General features: G+C 33.9%; 1 protein-coding gene across 1 annotated transcript in view; it reads left to right on the top strand.

Annotated features, from left to right (window-relative positions):
- Positions 1–21,548: 21,548 nt before the first annotated feature.
- Positions 21,549–22,127, top strand: part of LOC149449823 (vomeronasal type-2 receptor 26-like) — a 51,018-nt gene continuing 50,439 nt past the window's right edge. The window contains exon 1 of the mRNA XM_089692717.1: positions 21,549–21,580. Within this exon, the coding sequence (XP_089548843.1) occupies positions 21,549–21,580 (32 nt within the window). The remainder of the gene's footprint in view (positions 21,581–22,127) is intronic.

Below are 22,127 nucleotides of genomic sequence, written 5' to 3' on the forward strand. Positions count from 1 at the left end.
GCAGAGTCATGGTTATAAACAAACTGCTCCAAGTTGCTGACATCACTGGCGATTGCCATCTTCAAACGCTTGTAGTTTTAAAAGTATAAATGCTACCGTGAAAATGTTTATATTGTGACAATCACAAGAAACAGACCTAAATTTTGATGTATAGTATGTCTCTGCAATATTAAAAATGAAGGCACAGTCGCAGTTTAAAAACGTCCCTTAACATTTCAGGTGGCTGTGAGTGAAGTTTCAATGAAAGTCAATGGGAGGGGTGAGGTGCAAACACATGGTCATATTGTGAAAACTATCAGGAGTATGTCCTAGCCGTGAACATTTTTAGTGACAGCAGGGTTAGCTGAACGTTTTGATATAAGATATGTGTAGGTGGGCTTGAAAATGACAGAGTGATGGCAGTTTACAAATCATGTTCTGATTTTTCCTTCCACCCTGTAGCTTTGTCATTTCTCACTCTAGTTGCTCAATGCATTCCTATGGGAAAATTTCGCCACAAAAACTGCGATATTTCTTGAACGATTTGGCGAAACGTTCCACAAAGTAATAGCAATCCGATCGGGAACAATCCGCACGTTTTGATATATTACTTGTCGTTGTAGTGTAAAAACTGTGGGAGGAGTTAGCGTGGCAAATATGGCTATAATAAGAAACGGAATAAGAACTAGACAATCTACAATTTCTGGGGAAATTGTGTAAAGTGTTCTTGCCGCAACCTTTACCAAATGATTGATGAAATGTAAGCAGTGCACATTGCAAGCCTGATAGTGAGAAATGCATTTCAGCTTGTATTTTGAAGCTCACAGTCCAGCCTGGTGAGTCATCTGCCTCTTGAGTGACCTTTGGTTGCTGCACCTGGAGAGGGCGGAGTAGGCTCACTGTGCTGAGACAGCTGGGTTGCTATGACAACTCACTCTGAGAGGAATGTCAGCATGTGTGTTCTAAACAGGCTTTTTAAACTTGCCAAGTTCAATTGCGTGCTAAAATTAGTATTAATTAAATATTAAAGAAAAGAAACATAGTGTCTTATCCGGGATATCAATTATTTATTTTTATTTTAATTTTTTTTTTATTTTAATTTTATTTTAATTTTAATTTTTATTATTTTATTTTATTTTATTTTATTTTTAATTTTATTTTTATTTTATTTTAATTTTAATTTTATGTTTTTTTTTATTTTTATTTTAATTTTATTTTTATTTTAATTTTATGTTAATTTTATTTTTATTTTAATTTTTTTTTAATTTTAATTTTATTTTTATTTTAATTTTTATTTTTATTTTATTTTTAATTTTATTTTAATTTTAATTTTATTTTTTTTTATTTTAATTAAATTTTTATTTTATTTTTATTTTTATCCAGACTGAATAATAATACCATCTCATTTATACAGAAGGAACTGTCATTCCCACTGCAAATATGGCTATAATAAGAATAAGAATTAGATTTCAAATATGGCAGAGAAGAGCGGTTAAAAACAAACTGCTTCAAATTGCTCACTTCACTGGCGTCTTCACAATTTCTGTGGAAATTGTGTGGTGTTCTGGCCTCCACACAACTGGAGTGGGCAGGTTAGCTTTTGTCTCTCTGCTTCCTGCTCACACAGCTGGGTTCCTATGGCAACTCCCTCCACACCAAGGGCAGAGTCATGGTTATAAACAAACTGCTCCAAGTTGCTGACATCACTGGCGATTGCCATCTTCAAACGGTTGTAGTTTTAAAAGTATAAATGCTACCGTGAAAAGGCTTATATTGTGACAATCACAAGAAACAGACCTAAATTTTGATATATAGTATGTCTCTGCAATATTAAAAATGAAGGCACAGTCGCAGTTTAAAAACGTCCCTTAAAATTTCTTGTGTCTAAAGTGGAGTTTCAATGAAAGTCAATGGGAGGAGTGAGGTGCAAACAAATGGTCATATTCTGAAAACTATCAGGAGTATGTCCTAGCCGTGAACATTTTTAGTGACAGCAGGGTTAGCTGAACGTTTTGATATAAGATATGTGTAGGTGGGCTTGAAAATGGCAGAGTGATGGCAGTTTACAAATCATGTTCTGATTTTTCCTTCCACATTGCAGCTTTCTCACTCTAATGTGACTCAGCTGCCCCCTGAGTGACCTTTGCTTGCACCTGTTACCTCAGTCAGTCACAGGTGTGTGAGGAGCTGTGCTCTAAACAGGCTATTTAAACTTGCCAAATTCACTGGCGATTGCCATCTTCAAACGCTTGTAGTTTTAAAAGTATAAATGCTACCGTGAAAAGGTTTATATTGTGACAATCACAAGAAAAAGACCTACAGTTTGATGTATAGTATGTCTCTGAAAGATAACAAATGAAGGCACAGTCGCAGTTTAAAAACGTCCCTTAAAATGTCTGGTGTCTAGAGTGGAGTTTCAATGAAAGTCAATGGGAGGGGTGATGTGCAAACAAATGGTCATATTCTGAAAACTATCAGGAGTATGTCCTAGCCGTGAACATTTTTAGTGACAGCAGGGTTAGCTGAACGTTTTGATATAAGATATGTTTAGGTGGGCTTGAAAATGGCAGAGTGATGGCAGTTTACAAATCATGTTCTGATTTTTCCTTTGCACACTCTAGCTGTGCTCTGCTGCCACTCTAGATGCACCATTCATTCCTATGGGAAAATTTCGCCACAAAAACCGCGATATTTCTTGAACGATTCGGCGAAACGTTCCACAAAGTAATAGCAATCCGATCGGGAACATTGCGCACGTTTTGATATATTACTTGTCTTTGTAGTGTAAAAACTGTGGGAGGAGTTAGCGTGGCAAATTTGGCTATAATAATAAGAATAAGAATAAGAATATACTTGTGAGATAACAATAAGTGTTCCTTGCTATGCAAGAACACTTAACTAGACAATCTACAATTTCTGGGGATATTGTGTAAAGTGTTCTTGCCGCAACCTTTACCAAATGATTGATGAAATGTAAGCAGGGCACATTGCAAGCCTGATAGTGAGAAATGCATTTCAGCTTGTATTTTGAAGCTCACAGTCCAGCCTCGTGAGTCATCTGCCTCTTGAGTGACCTTTGGTTGCTGCACCTGGAGAGGGCGGAGTAGGCTCACTGTGCTGAGACAGCTGGGTTGCTATGACAACTCACTCTGAGAGGAATGTCAGCATGACTGTTCTAAACAGGCTTTTTAAACTTGCCAAGTTCAATTGCGTGCTAAAATTAGTATTAATTAAATATTAAAGAAAAGAAACATAGTGTCTTATCCGGGATATCAATTATTTATTTTTATTTTAATTTTTTTTTTATTTTAATATTAATTTTAATTTTTATTTTATTTTATTTTAATTTTAATTTTATGTTAATTTTATTTTTATTTTAATTTTATTTTAATTTTATGTTAATTTTAATTTTATGTTAATTTTAATTTTATGTTAATTTTATTTTTATTTAATTTTTTTTTTAATTTTAATTTTATTTTTATTTTTAATTTTATTTTTTTTTTATTTTAATTTAATTTTTATTTTATTTTTATCCAGACTGAATAATAATACCATCTCATTTATACAGAAGGAACTGTCATTCCCACTGCAAATATTTTTTATTTATTTTAATTTTAATTTAATTTTTATTTTATTTTTCATTTTATTTTAATTTTAATTTTTAATTTTATTTTTATTTTAATTTTATTTTATTTTTTTATTTTAATTTTAATTTTATTTTATTTTTATCCAGACTGAATAATAACACCATCTCATTTATACAGAAGGAACTGTCATTCCCACTGCAAATATTTTTTATTTTTTATTTATATTTTTCATTCATAGTTTTTGTTTTTTCACATTGATAAATTAATTTATTTTATATATTTACACAAATCATATATTTAAGTATAATTAATTGATGTAATTATTTGATTATCGGTGGTACACTTATGAATTCATTATATCACATAAGGTAGAATATATTGGAGCGTGGTACACTACTGGCATTCGTGAACATTTTTAGTGACAGCAGGGTTAGCTGAACGTTTTGATATAAGATATGTGTAGGTGGGCTTGATAATGACATAGTGATGGCAGTTTACAAATCATGTTCTGATTTTTCCTTTCACACTGCAGCTTTCTCACTCTAATGTGACTCAGCTGCCCCCTGAGTGACCTTTGCTTGCACCTGTTACCTCAGTCAGTCACAGGTGTGTGATGAGCTCTGCTCTAAACAGGCTGTTTAAACTTGCCAAGTTCACTGGCGATTGCCATTTTCAAACGCTTGTAGTTTTAAAAGTATAAATGCTACCGTGAAAAGGTTTATACTGTGACAATCACAAGAAAAAGACCTAAATTTTGATGTATAGTATGTCTCTGAAAGATAAAAAATGAAGGCACAGTCGCAGTTTAAAAACGTCCCTTAAAATTTCTTGTGTCTAAAGTGGAGTTTCAATGAAAGTCAATGGGAGGGATGAGGTCCAAACAAATGGTCATATTCTGAAAACTATCAGGAGTATGTCCTAGCCGTGAACATTTTTAGTGACAGCAGGGTTAGCTGAACGTTTTGATATAAGATATGTGTAGGTGGGCTTGATAATGACATAGTTATGGCAGTTTACAAATCATGTTCTGATTTTTCCTTTCACACTGCAGCTTTCTCACTCTAATGTGACTCAGCTGCCCCCTGAGTGACCTTTGCTGGCACCTGTTACCTCAGTCAGTCACAGGTGTGTGAGGAGCTCTGCTCTAAACAGGCTATTTAAACTTGCCAAGTTCACTGGCGATTGCCATTTTCAAACACTTGTAGTTTTAAAAGTGTAAATGCTACCGTGAAAAGGTTTATACTGTGACAATCACAAGAAACAGACCTAAATTTTGATGTATAGTATGTCTCTGAAAGATAAAAAATGAAGGCACAGTCGCAGTTTAAAAACGTCCCTTAAAATTTCTTGTGTCTAAAGTGGAGTTTCAATGAAAGTCAATGGGAGGGGTGAGGTCCAAACAAATGGTCATATTGTGAAAACTATCAGGAGTATGTCCTAGCCGTGAACATTTTTAGTGACAGCAGGGTTAGCTGAACGTTTTGATATAAGATATGTGTAGGTGGGCTTGAAAATGGCAGAGTGATGGCAGTTTACAAATCATGTTCTGATTTTTCCTTTGCACACTCTAGCTGTGCTCTGCTGCCACTCTAGATGCACCATTCATTCCTATGGGAAAATTTCGCCGCAAAAACCGCGATATTTCTTGAACGATTCGGCGAAACGTTCCACAAAGTAATAGCAATCCGATCGGGAACAATCCGCACGTTTTGATATATTACTTGTCTTTGTAGTGTAAAAACTGTGGGAGGAGTTAGCGTGGCAAATTTGGCTATAATAATAAGAATAAGAATAAAAATAAGAATAAGAATAAGAATATATTTGTGAGATAACAATAAGTGTTCCTTGCTATGCAAGAACACTTAACTAGACAATCTACAATTTCTGGGGAAATTGTGTAAAGTGTTCTTGCCGCAACCTTTACCAAATGATTGATGAAATGTAAGCAGTGCACATTGCAAGCCTGATAGTGAGAAATGCATTTCAGCTTGTATTTTGAAGCTCACAGTCCAGCCTGGTGAGTCATCTGCCTCTTGAGTGACCTTTGGTTGCTGCACCTGGAGAGGGCGGAGTAGGCTCACTGTGCTGAGACAGCTGGGTTGCTATGACAACTCACTCTGAGAGGAATGTCAGCATGTGTGTTCTAAACAGGCTTTTTAAACTTGCCAAGTTCAATTGCGTGCTAAAATTAGTATTAATTAAATATTAAAGAAAAGAAACATAGTGTCTTATCCGGGATATCAATTATTTATTTTTATTTTTATTTTAATTTTTTTTTTATTTTAATTTTATTTTAATTTTAATTTTTATTATTTTATTTTATTTTTAATTTTATTTTTATTTTTATTTTATTTTAATTTTATGTTTATTTTTATTTTAATTTTATGTTAATTTTAATTTTATTTTTATTTTAATTTTAATTTTATTTTATTTTTTATTTTATTTTTATTTTTAATTTTATTTTTATTTTAATTTTAATTTTATTTTAATTTTATGTTAATTTAATTTTATTTTAATTTTTATTTTAATTTTATTTTTATTTTAATTTTATGTTAATTTTATTTTGATTTTAATTTTTTTTTAAATTTAATTTTATTTTTATTTTAATTTTTATTTTTATTTTATTTTTAATTTTATTTTAATTTTAATTTTTTTTTTTTTTTATTTTAATTAAATTTTTATTTTATTTTTATTTTTATCCAGACTGAATAATAATACCATCTCATTTATACAGAAGGAACTGTCATTCCCACTGCAAATATTTTTTATTTATTTTAATTTTTATTTAATTTTTATTTTATTTTTAATTTTTATTTTGTTTTAATTTTAATTTTTAATTTTATTTTTATTTTAATTTTATTTTATTTTTATTTTTATCCAGACTGAATAATAACACCATCTCATTTATACAGAAGGAACTGTCATTCCCACTGCAAATATTTTTTATTTTTTATTTATATTTTTCATTCATAGTTTTTGTTTTTTCACATTGATAAATTAATTTATTTTATATATTTACACAAATCATATATTTAAGTATAATTAATTGATGTAATTATTTGATTATCGGTGGTACACTTATGAATTCATTATATCACATAAGGTAGAATATATTGGAGCGCGGTACACTACTGGCATTCGTGAACATTTTTAGTGACAGCAGGGTTAGCTGAACGTTTTGATATAAGATATGTGTAGGTGGGCTTGAAAATGAAAGAGTGATGGCAGTTTACAAATCATGTTCTGATTTTTCTGATTTTTCCTTTGCACACTCTAGCTGTGCTGTGCTGCTCAATGCATTCCTATGGGAAAATTTCGCCGCAAAAACCGCGATATTTCTTGAACGATTCGGCGAAACGTTCTACAAAGTAATAGCAATCCGATCGGGATCAATGCGCACGTTTTGATATATTACTTGTCTTTGTAGTGTAAAAACTGTGGGAGGAGTTAGCGTGGCAAATATGGCTATAATAAGAATAAGAATTAGATTTCAAATATGGCAGAGAAGAGCGGTTAAAAACAAACTGCTTCAAATTGCTTACTTCACTGGCGTCTTCACAATTTCTGTGGAAATTGTGTGGTGTTCTGGCCTCCACACAACTGGAGTGGGCAGGTTAGCTTTTGTCTCTCTGCTTCCTGCTCACACAGCTGGGTTCCTATGGCAACTCCCTCCACACCAAGGGCAGAGTCATGGTTATAAACAAACTGCTCCAAGTTGCTGACATCACTGGCGATTGCCATCTTCAAACGGTTGTAGTTTTAAAAGTATAAATGCTACCGTGAAAAGGCTTATATTGTGACAATCACAAGAAACAGACCTAAATTTTGATATATAGTATGTCTCTGCAATATTAAAAATGAAGGCACAGTCGCAGTTTAAAAACGTCCCTTAAAATTTCTTGTGTCTAAAGTGGAGTTTCAATGAAAGTCAATGGGAGGAGTGAGGTGCAAACACATGGTCATATTCTGAAAACTATCAGGAGTATGTCCTAGCCGTGAACATTTTTAGTGACAGCAGGGTTAGCTGAACGTTTTGATATAAGATATGTGTAGGTGGGCTTGAAAATGACATAGTGATGGCAGTTTACAAATCATGTTCTGATTTTTCCTTTCACATTGCAGCTTTCTCACTCTAATGTGACTCAGCTGCCCTCTGAGTGACCTTTGCTTGCACCTGTTACCTCAGTCAGTCACAGGTGTGTGAGGAGCTGTGCTCTAAACAGGCTGTTTAAACTTGCCAAATTCACTGGCGATTGCCATCTTCAAACGCTTGTAGTTTTAAAAGTATAAATGCTACCGTGAAAAGGTTTATATTGTGACAATCACAAGAAAAAGACCTACAGTTTGATGTATAGTATGTCTCTGAAAGATAACAAATGAAGGCACAGTCGCAGTTTAAAAATGTCCCTTAAAATGTCTGGTGTCTAGAGTGGAGTTTCAATGAAAGTCAATGGGAGGGGTGATGTGCAAACAAATGGTCATATTCTGAAAACTATCAGGAGTATGTCCTAGCCGTGAACATTTTTAGTGACAGCAGGGTTAGCTGAACGTTTTGATATAAGATATGTGTAGGTGGGCTTGAAAATGGCAGAGTGATGGCAGTTTACAAATCATGTTCTGATTTTTCCTTTGCACACTCTAGCTGTGCACTGCTGCCACTCTACATGCACCATTCATTCCTATGGGAAAATTTCGCCACAAAAACCGCGATATTTCTTGAACGATTCGGCGAAACGTTCCACAAAGTAATAGCAATCCGATCGGGAACAATCCGCACGTTTTGATATATTACTTGTCTTTGTAGTGTAAAAACTGTGGGAGGAGTTAGCGTGGCAAATTTGGCTATAATAATAAGAATAAAAATAAGAACTAGACAATCTACAATTTCTGGGGAAATTGTGTAAAGTGTTCTTGCCGCAACCTTTACCAAATGATTGATGAAATGTAAGCAGTGCACATTGCAAGCCTGATAGTGAGAAATGCATTTCAGCTTGTATTTTGAAGCTCACAGTCCAGCCTGGTGAGTCATCTGCCTCTTGAGTGACCTTTGGTTGCTGCACCTGGAGTGGGCGGAGTAGGCTCACTGTGCTGAGACAGCTGGGTTGCTATGACAACTCACTCTGAGAGGAATGTCAGCATGTGTGTTCTAAACAGGCTTTTTAAACTTGCCAAGTTCAATTGCGTGCTAAAATTAGTATTAATTAAATATTAAAGAAAAGAAACATAGTGTCTTATCCGGGATATCAATTATTTATTTTTATTTTTATTTTAATTTTTTTTTTATTTTAATTTTATTTTAATTGTAATTTTTATTATTTTATTTTATTTAATTTTTAATTTTATTTTTATTTTAATTTTATTTTAATTTTAATTTTAAGTTTATTTTTATTTTATTTTAATTTTATTTTTATTTTAATTTTATGTTAATTTTAATTTTATTTTTATTTTTATTTTAATTTTATTTTATTTTTAATTTTATTTTTATTTTTAATTTTATTTTTATTTTTATTTTTATTTTAATTTTATGTTAATTTAATTTTATTTTAATTTTTATTTTAATTTTATGTTAATTTTATTTTGATTTTAATTTTTTTTTAATTTTTATTTTATTTTTATTTTAATTTTTATTTTTATTTTATTTTTAATTTTATTTTAATTTTAATTTTATTTTTTTTTTATTTTAATTAAATTTTTATTTTATTTTTTTTTTTTATCCAGACTGAATAATAACACCATCTCATTTATACAGAAGGAACTGTCATTCCCACTGCAAATATTTTTTATTTTTTATTTATATTTTTCATTCATAGTTTTTGTTTTTTCACATTGATAAATTAATTTATTTTATATATTTACACAAATCATATATTTAAGTATAATTAATTGATGTAATTATTTGATTATCGGTGGTACACTTATGAATTCATTATATCACTTAAGGTAGAATATATTGGAGCGCGGTACACTACTGGTATTCGTGAACATTTTTAGTGACAGCAGGGTTAGCTGAACGTTTTGATATAAGATATGTGTAGGTGGGCTTGAAAATGAAAGAGTGATGGCAGTTTACAAATCATGTTCTGATTTTTCTGATTTTTCCTTTGCACACTCTAGCTGTGCTGTGCTGCTCAATGCGTTCCTATGGGAAAATTTTGCCGCAAAAACCGCGATATTTCTTGAACGATTTGGCGAAACGTTCTACAAAGTAATAGCAATCCGATCGGGATCAATGCGCACGTTTTGATATATTACTTGTCTTTGTAGTGTAAAAACTGTGGGAGGAGTTAGCGTGGCAAATATGGCTATAATAAGAATAAGAATTAGATTTCAAATATGGCAGAGAAGAGCGGTTAAAAACAAACTGCTTCAAATTGCTTACTTCACTGGCGTCTTCACAATTTCTGTGGAAATTGTGTGGTGTTCTGGCCTCCACACAACTGGAGTGGGCAGGTTAGCTTTTGTCTCTCTGCTTCCTGCTCACACAGCTGGGTTCCTATGGCAACTCCCTCCACAGCAAGGGCAGAGTCATGGTTATAAACAAACTGCTCCAAGTTGCTGACATCACTGGCGATTGCCATCTTCAAACGGTTGTAGTTTTAAAAGTATAAATGCTACCGTGAAAAGGCTTATATTGTGACAATCACAAGAAACAGACCTAAATTTTGATATATAGTATGTCTCTGCAATATTAAAAATGAAGGCACAGTCGCAGTTTAAAAACGTCCCTTAAAATTTCTTGTGTCTAAAGTGGAGTTTCAATGAAAGTCAATGGGAGGAGTGAGGTGCAAACAAATGGTCATATTCTGAAAACTATCAGGAGTATGTCCTAGCCGTGAACATTTTTAGTGACAGCAGGGTTAGCTGAACGTTTTGATATAAGATATGTGTAGGTGGGCTTGATAATGACATAGTTATGGCAGTTTACAAATCATGTTCTGATTTTTCCTTCCACATTGCAGCTTTCTCACTCTAATGTGACTCAGCTGCCCCCTGAGTGACCTTTGCTTGCACCTGTTATCTCAGTCAGTCACAGGTGTGTGAGGAGCTGTGCTCTAAACAGGCTATTTAAACTTGCCAAATTCACTGGCGATTGCCATCTTCAAACGCTTGTAGTTTTAAAAGTATAAATGCTACCGTGAAAAGGTTTATATTGTGACAATCACAAGAAAAAGACCTACAGTTTGATGTATAGTATGTCTCTGAAAGATAACAAATGAAGGCACAGTCGCAGTTTAAAAACGTCCCTTAAAATGTCTGGTGTCTAGAGTGGAGTTTCAATGAAAGTCAATGGGAGGGGTGATGTGCAAACAAATGGTCATATTCTGAAAACTATCAGGAGTATGTCCTAGCCGTGAACATTTTTAGTGACAGCAGGGTTAGCTGAACGTTTTGATATAAGATATGTGTAGGTGGGCTTGAAAATGGCAGAGTGATGGCAGTTTACAAATCATGTTCTGATTTTTCCTTTGCACACTCTAGCTGTGCTCTGCTGCCACTCTAGATGCACCATTCATTCCTATGGGAAAATTTCGCCGCAAAAACCGCGATATTTCTTGAACGATTCGGTGAAACGTTCCACAAAGTAATAGCAATCCGATCGGGAACAATCCGCACGTTTTGATATATTACTTGTCTTTGTAGTGTAAAAACTGTGGGAGGAGTTAGCGTGGCAAATTTGGCTATAATAATAAGAATAAAAATAAGAATAAGAATAAGAATATATTTGTGAGATAACAATAAGTGTTCCTTGCTATGCAAGAACACTTAACTAGACAATCTACAATTTCTGGGGAAATTGTGTAAAGTGTTCTTGCCGCAACCTTTACCAAATGATTGATGAAATGTAAGCAGTGCACATTGCAAGCCTTATAGTGAGAAATGCATTTCAGCTTGTATTTTGAAGCTCACAGTCCAGCCTCGTGAGTCATCTGCCTCTTGAGTGACCTTTGGTTGCTGCACCTGGAGAGGGCGGAGTAGGCTAACTGTGCTGAGACAGCTGGGTTGCTATGACAACTCACTCTGAGAGGAATGTCAGCATGCCTGTTCTAAACAGGCTTTTTAAACTTGCCAAGTTCAATTGCGTGCTAAAATTAGTATTAATTAAATATTAAAGAAAAGAAACATAGTGTCTTATCCGGGATATCAATTATTTATTTTTATTTTTATTTTAATTTTTTTTTTATTTTAATTTTAATTTTAATTTTTATTTTATTTTATTTTATTTTTAATTTTATTTTTATTTTAATTTTATGTTAATTTTAATTTTATTTTTATTTTATTTTAATTTTATTTTTATTTTAATTTTAATTTAATTTTATTTTTAATTTTATTTTTATTTTAATTTTATGTTAATTTTATTTTTATTTTAATTTTTTTTTAAAATTTAATTTTATTTTTATTTTAATTTTTTTTTTAAATTTAATTTTATTTTTATTTTAATTTTATGTTAATTTTATTTTAATTTTAATTTTTATTTTATTTTTAATTTTATTTTAATTTTAATTTAATTTTAATTTAATTTTAATTTAATTTTTATTTTTATCCAGACTGAATAATAATACCATCTCATTTATACAGAAGGAACTGTCATTCCCACTGCAAATATTTTTTATTTATTTTAATTTTAATTTTAATTTTATTTTTATTTTTATTTTAATTTTATTTTTTTTTATTTTTTTAATTTTAATTTTATTTTATTTTTATCCAGACTGAATAATAACACCATCTCATTTATACAGAAGGAACTGTCATTCCCACTGCAAATATTTTTTATTTTTTATTTATATTTTTCATTCATAGTTTTTGTTTTTTCACATTGATAAATTAATTTATTTTATATATTTACACAAATCATATATTTAAGTATAATTAATTGATGTAATTATTTGATTATCGGTGGTACACTTATGAATTCATTATATCACATAAGGTAGAATATATTGGAGCAAGGTACACTACTGGTATTCGTGAACATTTTTAGTGACAGCAGGGTTAGCTGAACGTTTTGATATAAGATATGTGTAGGTGGGCTTGAAAATGGCAGAGTGATGGCAGTTTACAAATCATGTTCTGATTTTTCTGATTTTTCCTTTGCACACTCTAGCTGTGCTGTGCTGCTCAATGCGTTCCTATGGGAAAATTTCGCCGCAAAAACCGCGATATTTCTTGAACGATTTGGCGAAACGTTCCACAAAGTAATAGCAATCCGATCGGGAACAATCCGCACGTTTTGATATATTACTTGTCTTTGTAGTGTAAAAACTGTGGGAGGAGTTAGCGTGGCAAATATGGCTATAATAAGAATAAGAATTAGATTTCAAATATGGCAGAGAAGAGCGGTTAAAAACAAACTGCTTCAAATTGCTTACTTCACTGGCGTCTTCACAATTTCTGTGGAAATTGTGTGGTGTTCTGGCCTCCACACAACTGGAGTGGGCAGGTTAGCTTTTGTCTCTCTGCTTCCTGCTCACACAGCTGGGTTCCTATGGCAACTCCCTCCACACCAAGGGCAGAGTCATGGTTATAAACAAACTGCTCCAAGTTGCTGACATCACTGGCGATTGCCATCTTCAAACGCTTGTAGATTTAAAAGTATAAATGCTACCGTGAAAAGGCTTATATTGTGACAATCACAAGAAACAGACCTAAATTTTGATATATAGTATGTCTCTGCAATATTAAAAATGAAGGCACAGTCGCAGTTTAAAAACGTCCCTTAAAATTTCTTGTGTCTAAAGTGGAGTTTCAATGAAAGTCAATGGGAGGAGTGAGGTGCAAACAAATGGTCATATTCTGAAAACTATCAGGAGTATGTCCTAGCCGTGAACATTTTTAGTGACAGCAGGGTTAGCTGAACGTTTTGATATAAGATATGTGTAGGTGGGCTTGAAAATGACATAGTTATGGCAGTTTACAAATCATGTTCTGATTTTTTCTTTCACACTGCAGCTTTCTCACTCTAATGTGACTCAGCTGCCCCCTGAGTGACCTTTGCTTGCACCTGTTACCTCAGTCAGTCACAGGTGTGTGAGGAGCTCTGCTCTAAACAGGCTGTTTAAACTTGCCAAATTCACTGGCGATTGCCATCTTCAAACGCTTGTAGTTTTAAAAGTATAAATGCTACCGTGAAAAGGTTTATATTTTGACAATCACAAGAAAAAGACCTACAGTTTGATGTATAGTATGTCTCTGAAAGATAACAAATGAAGGCACAGTCGCAGTTTAAAAACGTCCCTTAAAATGTCTGGTGTCTAGAGTGGAGTTTCAATGAAAGTCAATGGGAGGGATGAGGTCCAAACAAATGGTCATATTCTGAAAACTATCAGGAATATGGCTTAGCTGTGAACATTTTTAGTGACAGCAGGGTTAGCTGAACGTTTTGATATAAGATAACTGTCATTCCCACTGCAAATATTTTTTATTTTTTATTTATATTTTTCATTCATAGTTTTTGTTTTTTCACATTGATAAATTAATTTATTTTATATATTTACACAAATCATATATTTAAGTATAATTAATTGATGTAATTATTTGATTATCGGTGGTACACTTATGAATTCATTATATCACATAAGGTAGAATATATTGGAGCGCGGTACACTACTGGCATTCGTGAACATTTTTAGTGACAGCAGGGTTAGCTGAACGTTTTGATATAAGATATGTGTAGGTGGGCTTGAAAATGAAAGAGTGATGGCAGTTTACAAATCATGTTCTGATTTTTCCTTCCACACTGCAGCTTTCTCACTTCTCACTCTAATGTGACTCAGCTGCCCCCTGAGTGACCTTTGGTGCACCTGTTACCTCAGTCAGTCACAGGTGTGTGACAAGCTCTGCTCTAAACACAGTGCTCAAACTTGCCAAATTCACTGGCGATTGCCATCTTCAAACGCTTGTAGTTTTAAAAGTATAAATGCTACCGTGAAAAGGTTTATACTGTGACAATCACAAGAAACAGACCTAAATTTTGATGTATAGTATGTCTCTGCAATATTAAAAATGAAGGCACAGTCGCAGTTTAAAAACGTCCCTTAACATTTCAGGTGGCTGTGAGTGAAGTTTCAATGAAAGTCAATGGGAGGGGTTATTTGCAAACAAATGGTCATATTCTGAAAACTATCAGGAGTATGTCCTAGCCGTGAACATTTTTAGTGACTGCAGGGTTAGCTGAACGTTTTGATATACGATATGTGTAGGTGGGCTTGAAAATGACATAGTTATGGCAGTTTACAAATCATGTTCTGATTTTTCCTTTCACACTGCAGCTTTCTCACTCTAATGTGACTCAGCTGCCCCCTGAGTGACCTTTGCTTGCACCTGTTACCTCAGTCAGTCACAGGTGTGTGACAAGCTCTGCTCTAAACAGGCTATTTAAACTTGCCAAGTTCACTGGCGATTGCCATTTTCAAACGCTTGTAGTTTTAAAAGTATAAATGCTACCGTGAAAAGGTTTATATTGTGACAATCACAAGAAACAGACCTAAATTTTGATGTATAGTATGTCTCTGAAAGATAAAAAATGAAGGCACAGTCGCAGTTTAAAACGTCCCTTAAAATGTCTTGTGTCTAAAGTGGAGTTTCAATGAAAGTCAATGGGAGGGATGAGGTCCAAACAAATGGTCATATTCTGAAAACTATCAGGAATATGGCTTAGCTGTGAACATGTTTAGTGACAGCAGGGTTAGCTGAACGTTTTGATATAAGATATGTGTAGGTGGGCTTGAAAATGAAAGAGTGATGGCAGTTTACAAATCATGTTCTGATTTTTCTGATTTTTCCTTTGCACACTCTAGCTGTGCTGTGCTGCTCAATGCATTCCTATGGGAAAATTTTGCCGCAAAAACCGCGATATTTCTTGAACGATTCGGCGAAACGTTCCACAAAGTAATAGCAATCCGATCGGGAACAATCCGCACGTTTTGATATATTACTTGTATTTGTAGTGTAAAAACTGTGGGAGGAGTTAGCGTGGCAAATATGGCTATAATAAGAAACGGAATAAGAATAAGAATATATATGTGAGATAACAATAAGTGTTCCTTGCTATGCAAGAACACTTAAATATATATGTGAGATAACAATAAGTGTTCCTTGCTATGCAAGAACACTTAATAAGAATAAGAATATACAGTCATGGCCGAAATTGTTGGCACCCTTGATATTTCTCCAGGAAATCATGTATTTCTCACGAAACGTATTGCATTAACACATGTTTTGCTATACACATGTTTATTCCCTTTGTGTGTATTGGGACAAAACAAAAAAAGGGAGGAAAGAAAGCAAATTCGACATAATGTCACACAAACCTCCAAAAATGGGCTGGACAAAAGTATTGGCACCCTTTCACAACTGCGGATAAATAAGAATGTTACAAGCATGTGATGCTCCTGTAAACTCACCTGGGGCAAGTAACAGGTGTGGGCAATATAGAAATCACACCTGAAAGCAGATAAAAAGGAGAGACGTTCACTTAACCTTTGCATTGTGTGTCTGTCTGTGCCACACTAAGCATGGACAACAGAAAGAGGAGACGAGAACTGTCTGAGGACCTGAGAACCAAAATTGTGGCAAAATATCAACAATCTCAAGGTTACAAGTCCATCTCCAGAGAACTAGATTTGCCTTTGTCCACAGTGCGCAACATTATCAAGAAGTTTGCAACCCATGGCACTGTAGCTAATCTCCCTGGTCGTGGACGGATGAGGAAAATTGATGAAAGATTGCAACGCAGAATAGTCCGGATGGTGGATAAGCAGCCCCAAACATGTTCCAAAGACATTCAAGCTGTCCTGCAGGCTCAGGGAGCATCAGTGTCAGCGCGAACTATCCGTCGACATTTAAATGAAATGAAACGCTATGGCAGGAGACCCAGGAGGACCCCACTGCTGACACAGAGACATAAAAAAGCAAGACTACAGTTTGCCAAAATGTACTTGAGTAAGCCAAAAGCCTTCTGGGAAAACGTCTTGTGGACAGATGAGACCAAGATAGAGCTTTTCGGTAAAGCACATCATTCTACTGTTTACCGAAAACGGAATGAGGCCTACAAAGAACAAAACACAGTACCTACGGTAAAATATGGTGGAGGTTCAATGATGTTTTGGGGTTGTTTTGCTGCCTCTGGCACTGGGTGCCTTGACTGTGTGCAAGGCATCATGAAATCTGAGGATTACCAAAGGATTTTGGGTCGCACTGTAGGGCCCAGTGTCAGAAAGCTGGGTTTGCGTCCAAGATCCTGGGTCTTCCAGCAGGACAATGACCCCAAACATACGTCAAAAAGCACTCAGAAATGGATGGCAAAGAAGCGCTGGAGAGTTCTGAAGTGGCCAGCAATGAGCCCAGATCTAAATCCCATTGAACACCTGTGGAGAGATCTTAAAATTGCTGTTGGGAAAAGGTGTCCTTCCAATAAGAGAGACCTGGAGCTGTTTGCAAAGGAAGAGTGGTCCAAAATTCCGGGTGAGAGGTGTCAGAAGCTTATTGATGGTTATAGGAAGCGACTGATTTCAGTTATGTTTTCCAAAGGGTGTGCAACCAAATATTAAGTTAAGGGTGCCAATACTTTTGTCCAGCCCATTTTTGGGGTTTTGTGTGACATTATGTCATATTTGCTTTTCTGCCTCTGTTTTATATTTGTTCCAATACATACAAAGGGAATAAACATGTGTATAGCAAAACATGTGTTAATGCAATACCTTTTTTGTGTGAAATACTTGATTTTCAGGAAAAATATCAAGGGTGCCAACAATTTCGGCCATGACTGTATATGTGAGATAACAATAAGTGTTCCTTGCTATGCAAGAACACTTAATAAGAATATATATGTGAGATAACAATAAGTGTTCCTTGCTATGCAAGAACACTTAATAAGAATATATTTGTGAGATAACAATAAGTGTTCCTTGCTATGCAAGAACACTTAACTAGACAATCTACAATTTCTGGGGAAATTGTGTAAAGTGTTCTTGCCGCAACCTTTACCAAATGATTGATGAAATGTAAGCAGGGCACATTGCAAGCCTGATAGTGAGAAATGCATTTCAGCTTGTATTTTGAAGCTCACAGTCCAGCCTGGTGAGTCATCTGCCTCTTGAGTGACCTTTGGTTGTTGCACCTGGAGTGGGCGGAGTAGGCTCACTGTGCTGAGACAGCTGGGTTGCTATGACAACTCACTCTGAGAGTAATGTCAGCATGGCTGTTCTAAACAGGCTTTTTAAACTTGCCAAGTTCACTGGCGATTGCCATCTTCAAACGCTTGGGGTGAGGTGCAAACAAATGGTCATATTGTGAAAACTATCAGGAGTATGTCCTAGCCGTGAATATTTTTATAAATAGTTGGATAGTTACTTGTGAGCCACTGGGAGTTTTCTTTCTATATATAAACTCTATTGTTAATTGATATCATACATAAAAAATTATAAAAAAATATATGTGAAAAATATATAAATAATAAAATATTACAAATTAATTACGAATTAATTAATTAATTGCATGCTAAAATTAGTATTAATTAAATATTAAAGAAAATAAACATAGTGTCTTATCCGGGATATCAATTATTTATTTTTAATTTTAATTTTATTTTTATTTTTCATTTTAATTTTATTTTAATTTTATTTTAATTTTAATTTTTGTTTTATTTTATTTTTATGTTTATATTTAATTTTAATTTTATTTTAATTTTATTTTATGTTTATGTTTATTTTTTTTATTTTTTTTTTATTTTTATTTTATTAATTTTAATTTTTATTTTATTTTTCTTTTCTTTTTTATTTTCATTTTCATTTTAATTTTTTTTTATTTTTATTTTTATTTTAATTTTTATTTTTATTTTCATTTTTTTTTATTTTTATTTTATTTTTATTTTTATCCACACTGAATAATAACACCATCTCATTTATACAGAAGGAACTGTCATTCCCACTGCAAATATTTTTTATTTTTTATTTATATTTTTCATTCATAGTTTTTGTTTTTTCACATTGATAAATTAATTTATTTTATATATTTACACAAATCATATATTTAAGTATAATTAATTGATGTAATTATTTGATTATCGGTGGTACACTTATGAATTCATTATATCACATAAGGTAGAATATATTGGAGCGCGGTACACTACTGGCATTCGTGAACATTTTTAGTGACAGCAGGGTTAGCTGAACGTTTTGATATAAGATATGTGTAGGTGGGCTTGAAAATGACAGAGTGATGGCAGTTTACAAATCATGTTCTGATTTTTCCTTTCACACTGCAGCTTTCTCACTCTAATGTGACTCAGCTGCCCCCTGAGTGACCTTTGGTTGCACCTGTTGCCTCAGTCAGTCACAGGTGTGTGAGAAGCTCTGCTCTAAACAGGCTGTTTAAACTTGCCAAGTTCACTGGCGATTGCCATTTTCAAACACTTGTAGTTTTAAAAGTATAAATGCTACCGTGAAAAGGTTTATATTGTGACAATCACAAGAAACAGACCTAAATTTTGATATATAGTATGTCTCTGAAAGATAAAAAATGAAGGCACAGTCGCAGTTTAAAAACGTCCCTTAAAATGTCAGGTATCTAGAGTGGAGTTTCAATGAAAGTCAATGGGAGGGGTGAGTTGCAAACACATGGTCATATTCTGAAAACTATCAGGAGTATGTCCTAGCCGTGAACATTTTTAGTGACAGCAGGGTTAGCTGAACGTTTTGATATAAGATATGTGTAGGTGGGCTTGAAAATGACAGAGTGATGGCAGTTTACAAATCATGTTCTGATTTTTCCTTTCACACTGTAGCTTTCTCACTCTAATTTGACTCAGCTGCCCCCTGAGTGACCTTTGGTGCACCTGTTGCCTCAGTCAGTCACAGGTGTGTGAGAAGCTCTGCTCTAAACAGGCTGTTTAAACTTGCCAAGTTCACTGGCGATTGCCATCTTCAAACGCTTGTAGTTTTAAAAGTATAAATGCTACCGTGAAAAGGTTTATATTGTGACAATCACAAGAAACAGACCTAAATTTTGATGTATAGTATGTCTCTGAAAGATAAAAAATGAAGGCACAGTCGCAGTTTAAAAACGTCCCTTAAAATTTCTTGTGTCTAAAGTGGAGTTTCAATGAAAGTCAATGGGAGGGGTGAGGTCCAAACAAATGGTCATATTGTGAAAACTATCAGGAGTATGTCCTAGCCGTGAACGTTTTTAGTGACAGCAGGGTTAGCTGAACGTTTTGATATAAGATATGTGTAGGTGGGCTTGAAAATGGCAGAGTGATGGCAGTTTACAAATCATGTTCTGATTTTTCTGATTTTTCCTTTGCACACTCTAGCTGTGCTCTGCTGCTCAATGCATTCCTATGGGAAAATTTCGCCGCAAAAACCGCGATATTTCTTGAACGATTTGGCGAAACGTTCCACAAAGTAATAGCAATCCGATCGGGAACAATCCGCACGTTTTGATATATTACTTGTATTTGTAGTGTAAAAACTGTGGGAAGAGTTAGCGTGGCAAATATGGCTATAATAAGAAACGGAATAAGAATAAGAATATATATGTGAGATAACAATAAGTGTTCCTTGCTATGCAAGAACACTTAATAATTCCAACATTTAAACACCACATTGTTGGAGACTGAAGAATTGAAGTGGTATAATTGTGGCATAAACAGTAGAATTGTACATTTTAAAATATATTTTGGTGCTAATGTTAAAAAAGTAATATATTTTTTATCTTTGCTGAGCTTTCCATAAAATGTTTCTTAGTAAAACTTGTTCATGTTTGTCAAAGAAAACAACTGAAAGTAGATACAGAAAAAAAAGCATATTCAGAACAATGAGAAATCTATTACACTGAAATGTATAAAGAGAGAGGAGAGAGGAGAGATAATGACATTGTCAGTAACTTACTGAGGGCATGTCACTGATCAATGTTCAGTATCATCTCCATATCCATGATATTGATACCAGAGATCGCTTTATGTTCTATGAAGATCAGAATCTTAGTTTCATGTAATCTCTATAAAGGTCTGCTTTTCTGGATTGTCCTGTGGATGACATTATTTATACCCAAGATTCACAATTTACCACCATTCTTTAAAGTCCAGTTCGGGTGGTATGAGGAAGATGAGACTGGATATTATCAAGATGGTGACCTTATTATTGGAGGAGTGTTAACAATATCTGCACATGTTGCACCAAAGGTGTACAACAATACCCTAATACTTTTTACTATTGGGTAAGTAGCATTTTACAGAATTGTTTTACATTGTTCTCTTTTTTTTTTTTTTTGAATGCAGTTGATGAAATGTCCAGGAATTGCCCTAACCAGTGCTAAAAAATTAAAGGGATTCTGTGAAGATAGAAATATAGGAGTTTCATCTGATGACTTGTTACTGAAGTGTATGAGACTGTATGTGGTGACCTTCCTAAAAAAAATATTAGTTCTTTGGCCAACATGCTGATCCTTCAGGTTCAGTCCTTCCTTGATCACAGACCTGGGACAAAATGAGGCTCCAGCATTCTGACTTTCCTAATCTGAAGGCTTGTTTTTGTCTCAGGATGTATTGGTCCAGAGGAATACAGATTTCCTTTAGGGCAGAAGTTTTGTCATTGTGATATTGATCCTCTATTCATTGGCTAGACGGTCCCTGACTTCAAATAATTATGCAGGATGAACATATTAATATTACGCATCACTTTCTATATCTACTTCAACTTTGGAAGGTTTTACCCCCTTCATGACCAGGCTATTTTTTGATATTCAGCACTATGCTACTTTTATTGGTAATTGTGCGGTCATGCAACACTATCAGGTGTGTATTTACCGCTAAGAAAAAAAGGGCATTTGCTCCTTGGAAGACGAGACTAACATGGCAGGTGACAGATGATGGGCACCGGGTGAGGCACTGCCTGAGCTCTGCCATGGGATCTGAGAGAGGCTGCAGGCTTCTGGAGGGTGTAGGTAAAGGGTGACTCTCGTTCCCACTTAAGGGTGACACTGGGGATGGCTGGTGCTTTCAATCTGGAGAGTTGCAGGTGAGTGCTGGAAGAACGCATCTCTCTGTGGCTTTGGGGATGGCTAGCTGCTTTTGCTCTCTCTCCCTTTTTTTTTATTTGGGGGGGCATCCGATCTTTCTGTTGCCTGGAGCAGCACTATCACAAAATAGACCACTGAACAATGTACCCAAATTAAATGTATATACATTTTTTCACACAAACTTAGCTTTCTTTTGGTGGAATTTGAGTAACACTGGGGTTTTTTTATCATATGTATTAAAAAAGACAAACAATTTAGAAAAAAATATATTTTCTACTTATAAAACATATCCAATAAAACAATCTAATTTCTTCATAAATGTAGGCCAAAATGTATTTGCTGCATGTCTACCATAGCGGTAGAACACCAGTAAATAACAGTTCTAGTGTACTCTGTCTTCATAAAAGAAACATAAAAGTAGATAAACAAAAGAAAAATAATCAGCAGGAAATATCCACTAATAAAAACTTTAAATGGTATCTTAGATTGCAGAGTGCAAGAATAATGTGAACTATGCAACTCATAGAAGTGGGGGATATGGAATTC

The sequence above is a fragment of the Staurois parvus genome, unplaced genomic scaffold (assembly GCF_062004578.1).
Source record: "Staurois parvus isolate SC_StPar_1 unplaced genomic scaffold, SC_StPar_1.0 ptg000602l, whole genome shotgun sequence".
Taxonomy (NCBI): Eukaryota; Metazoa; Chordata; class Amphibia; order Anura; family Ranidae; genus Staurois; species Staurois parvus.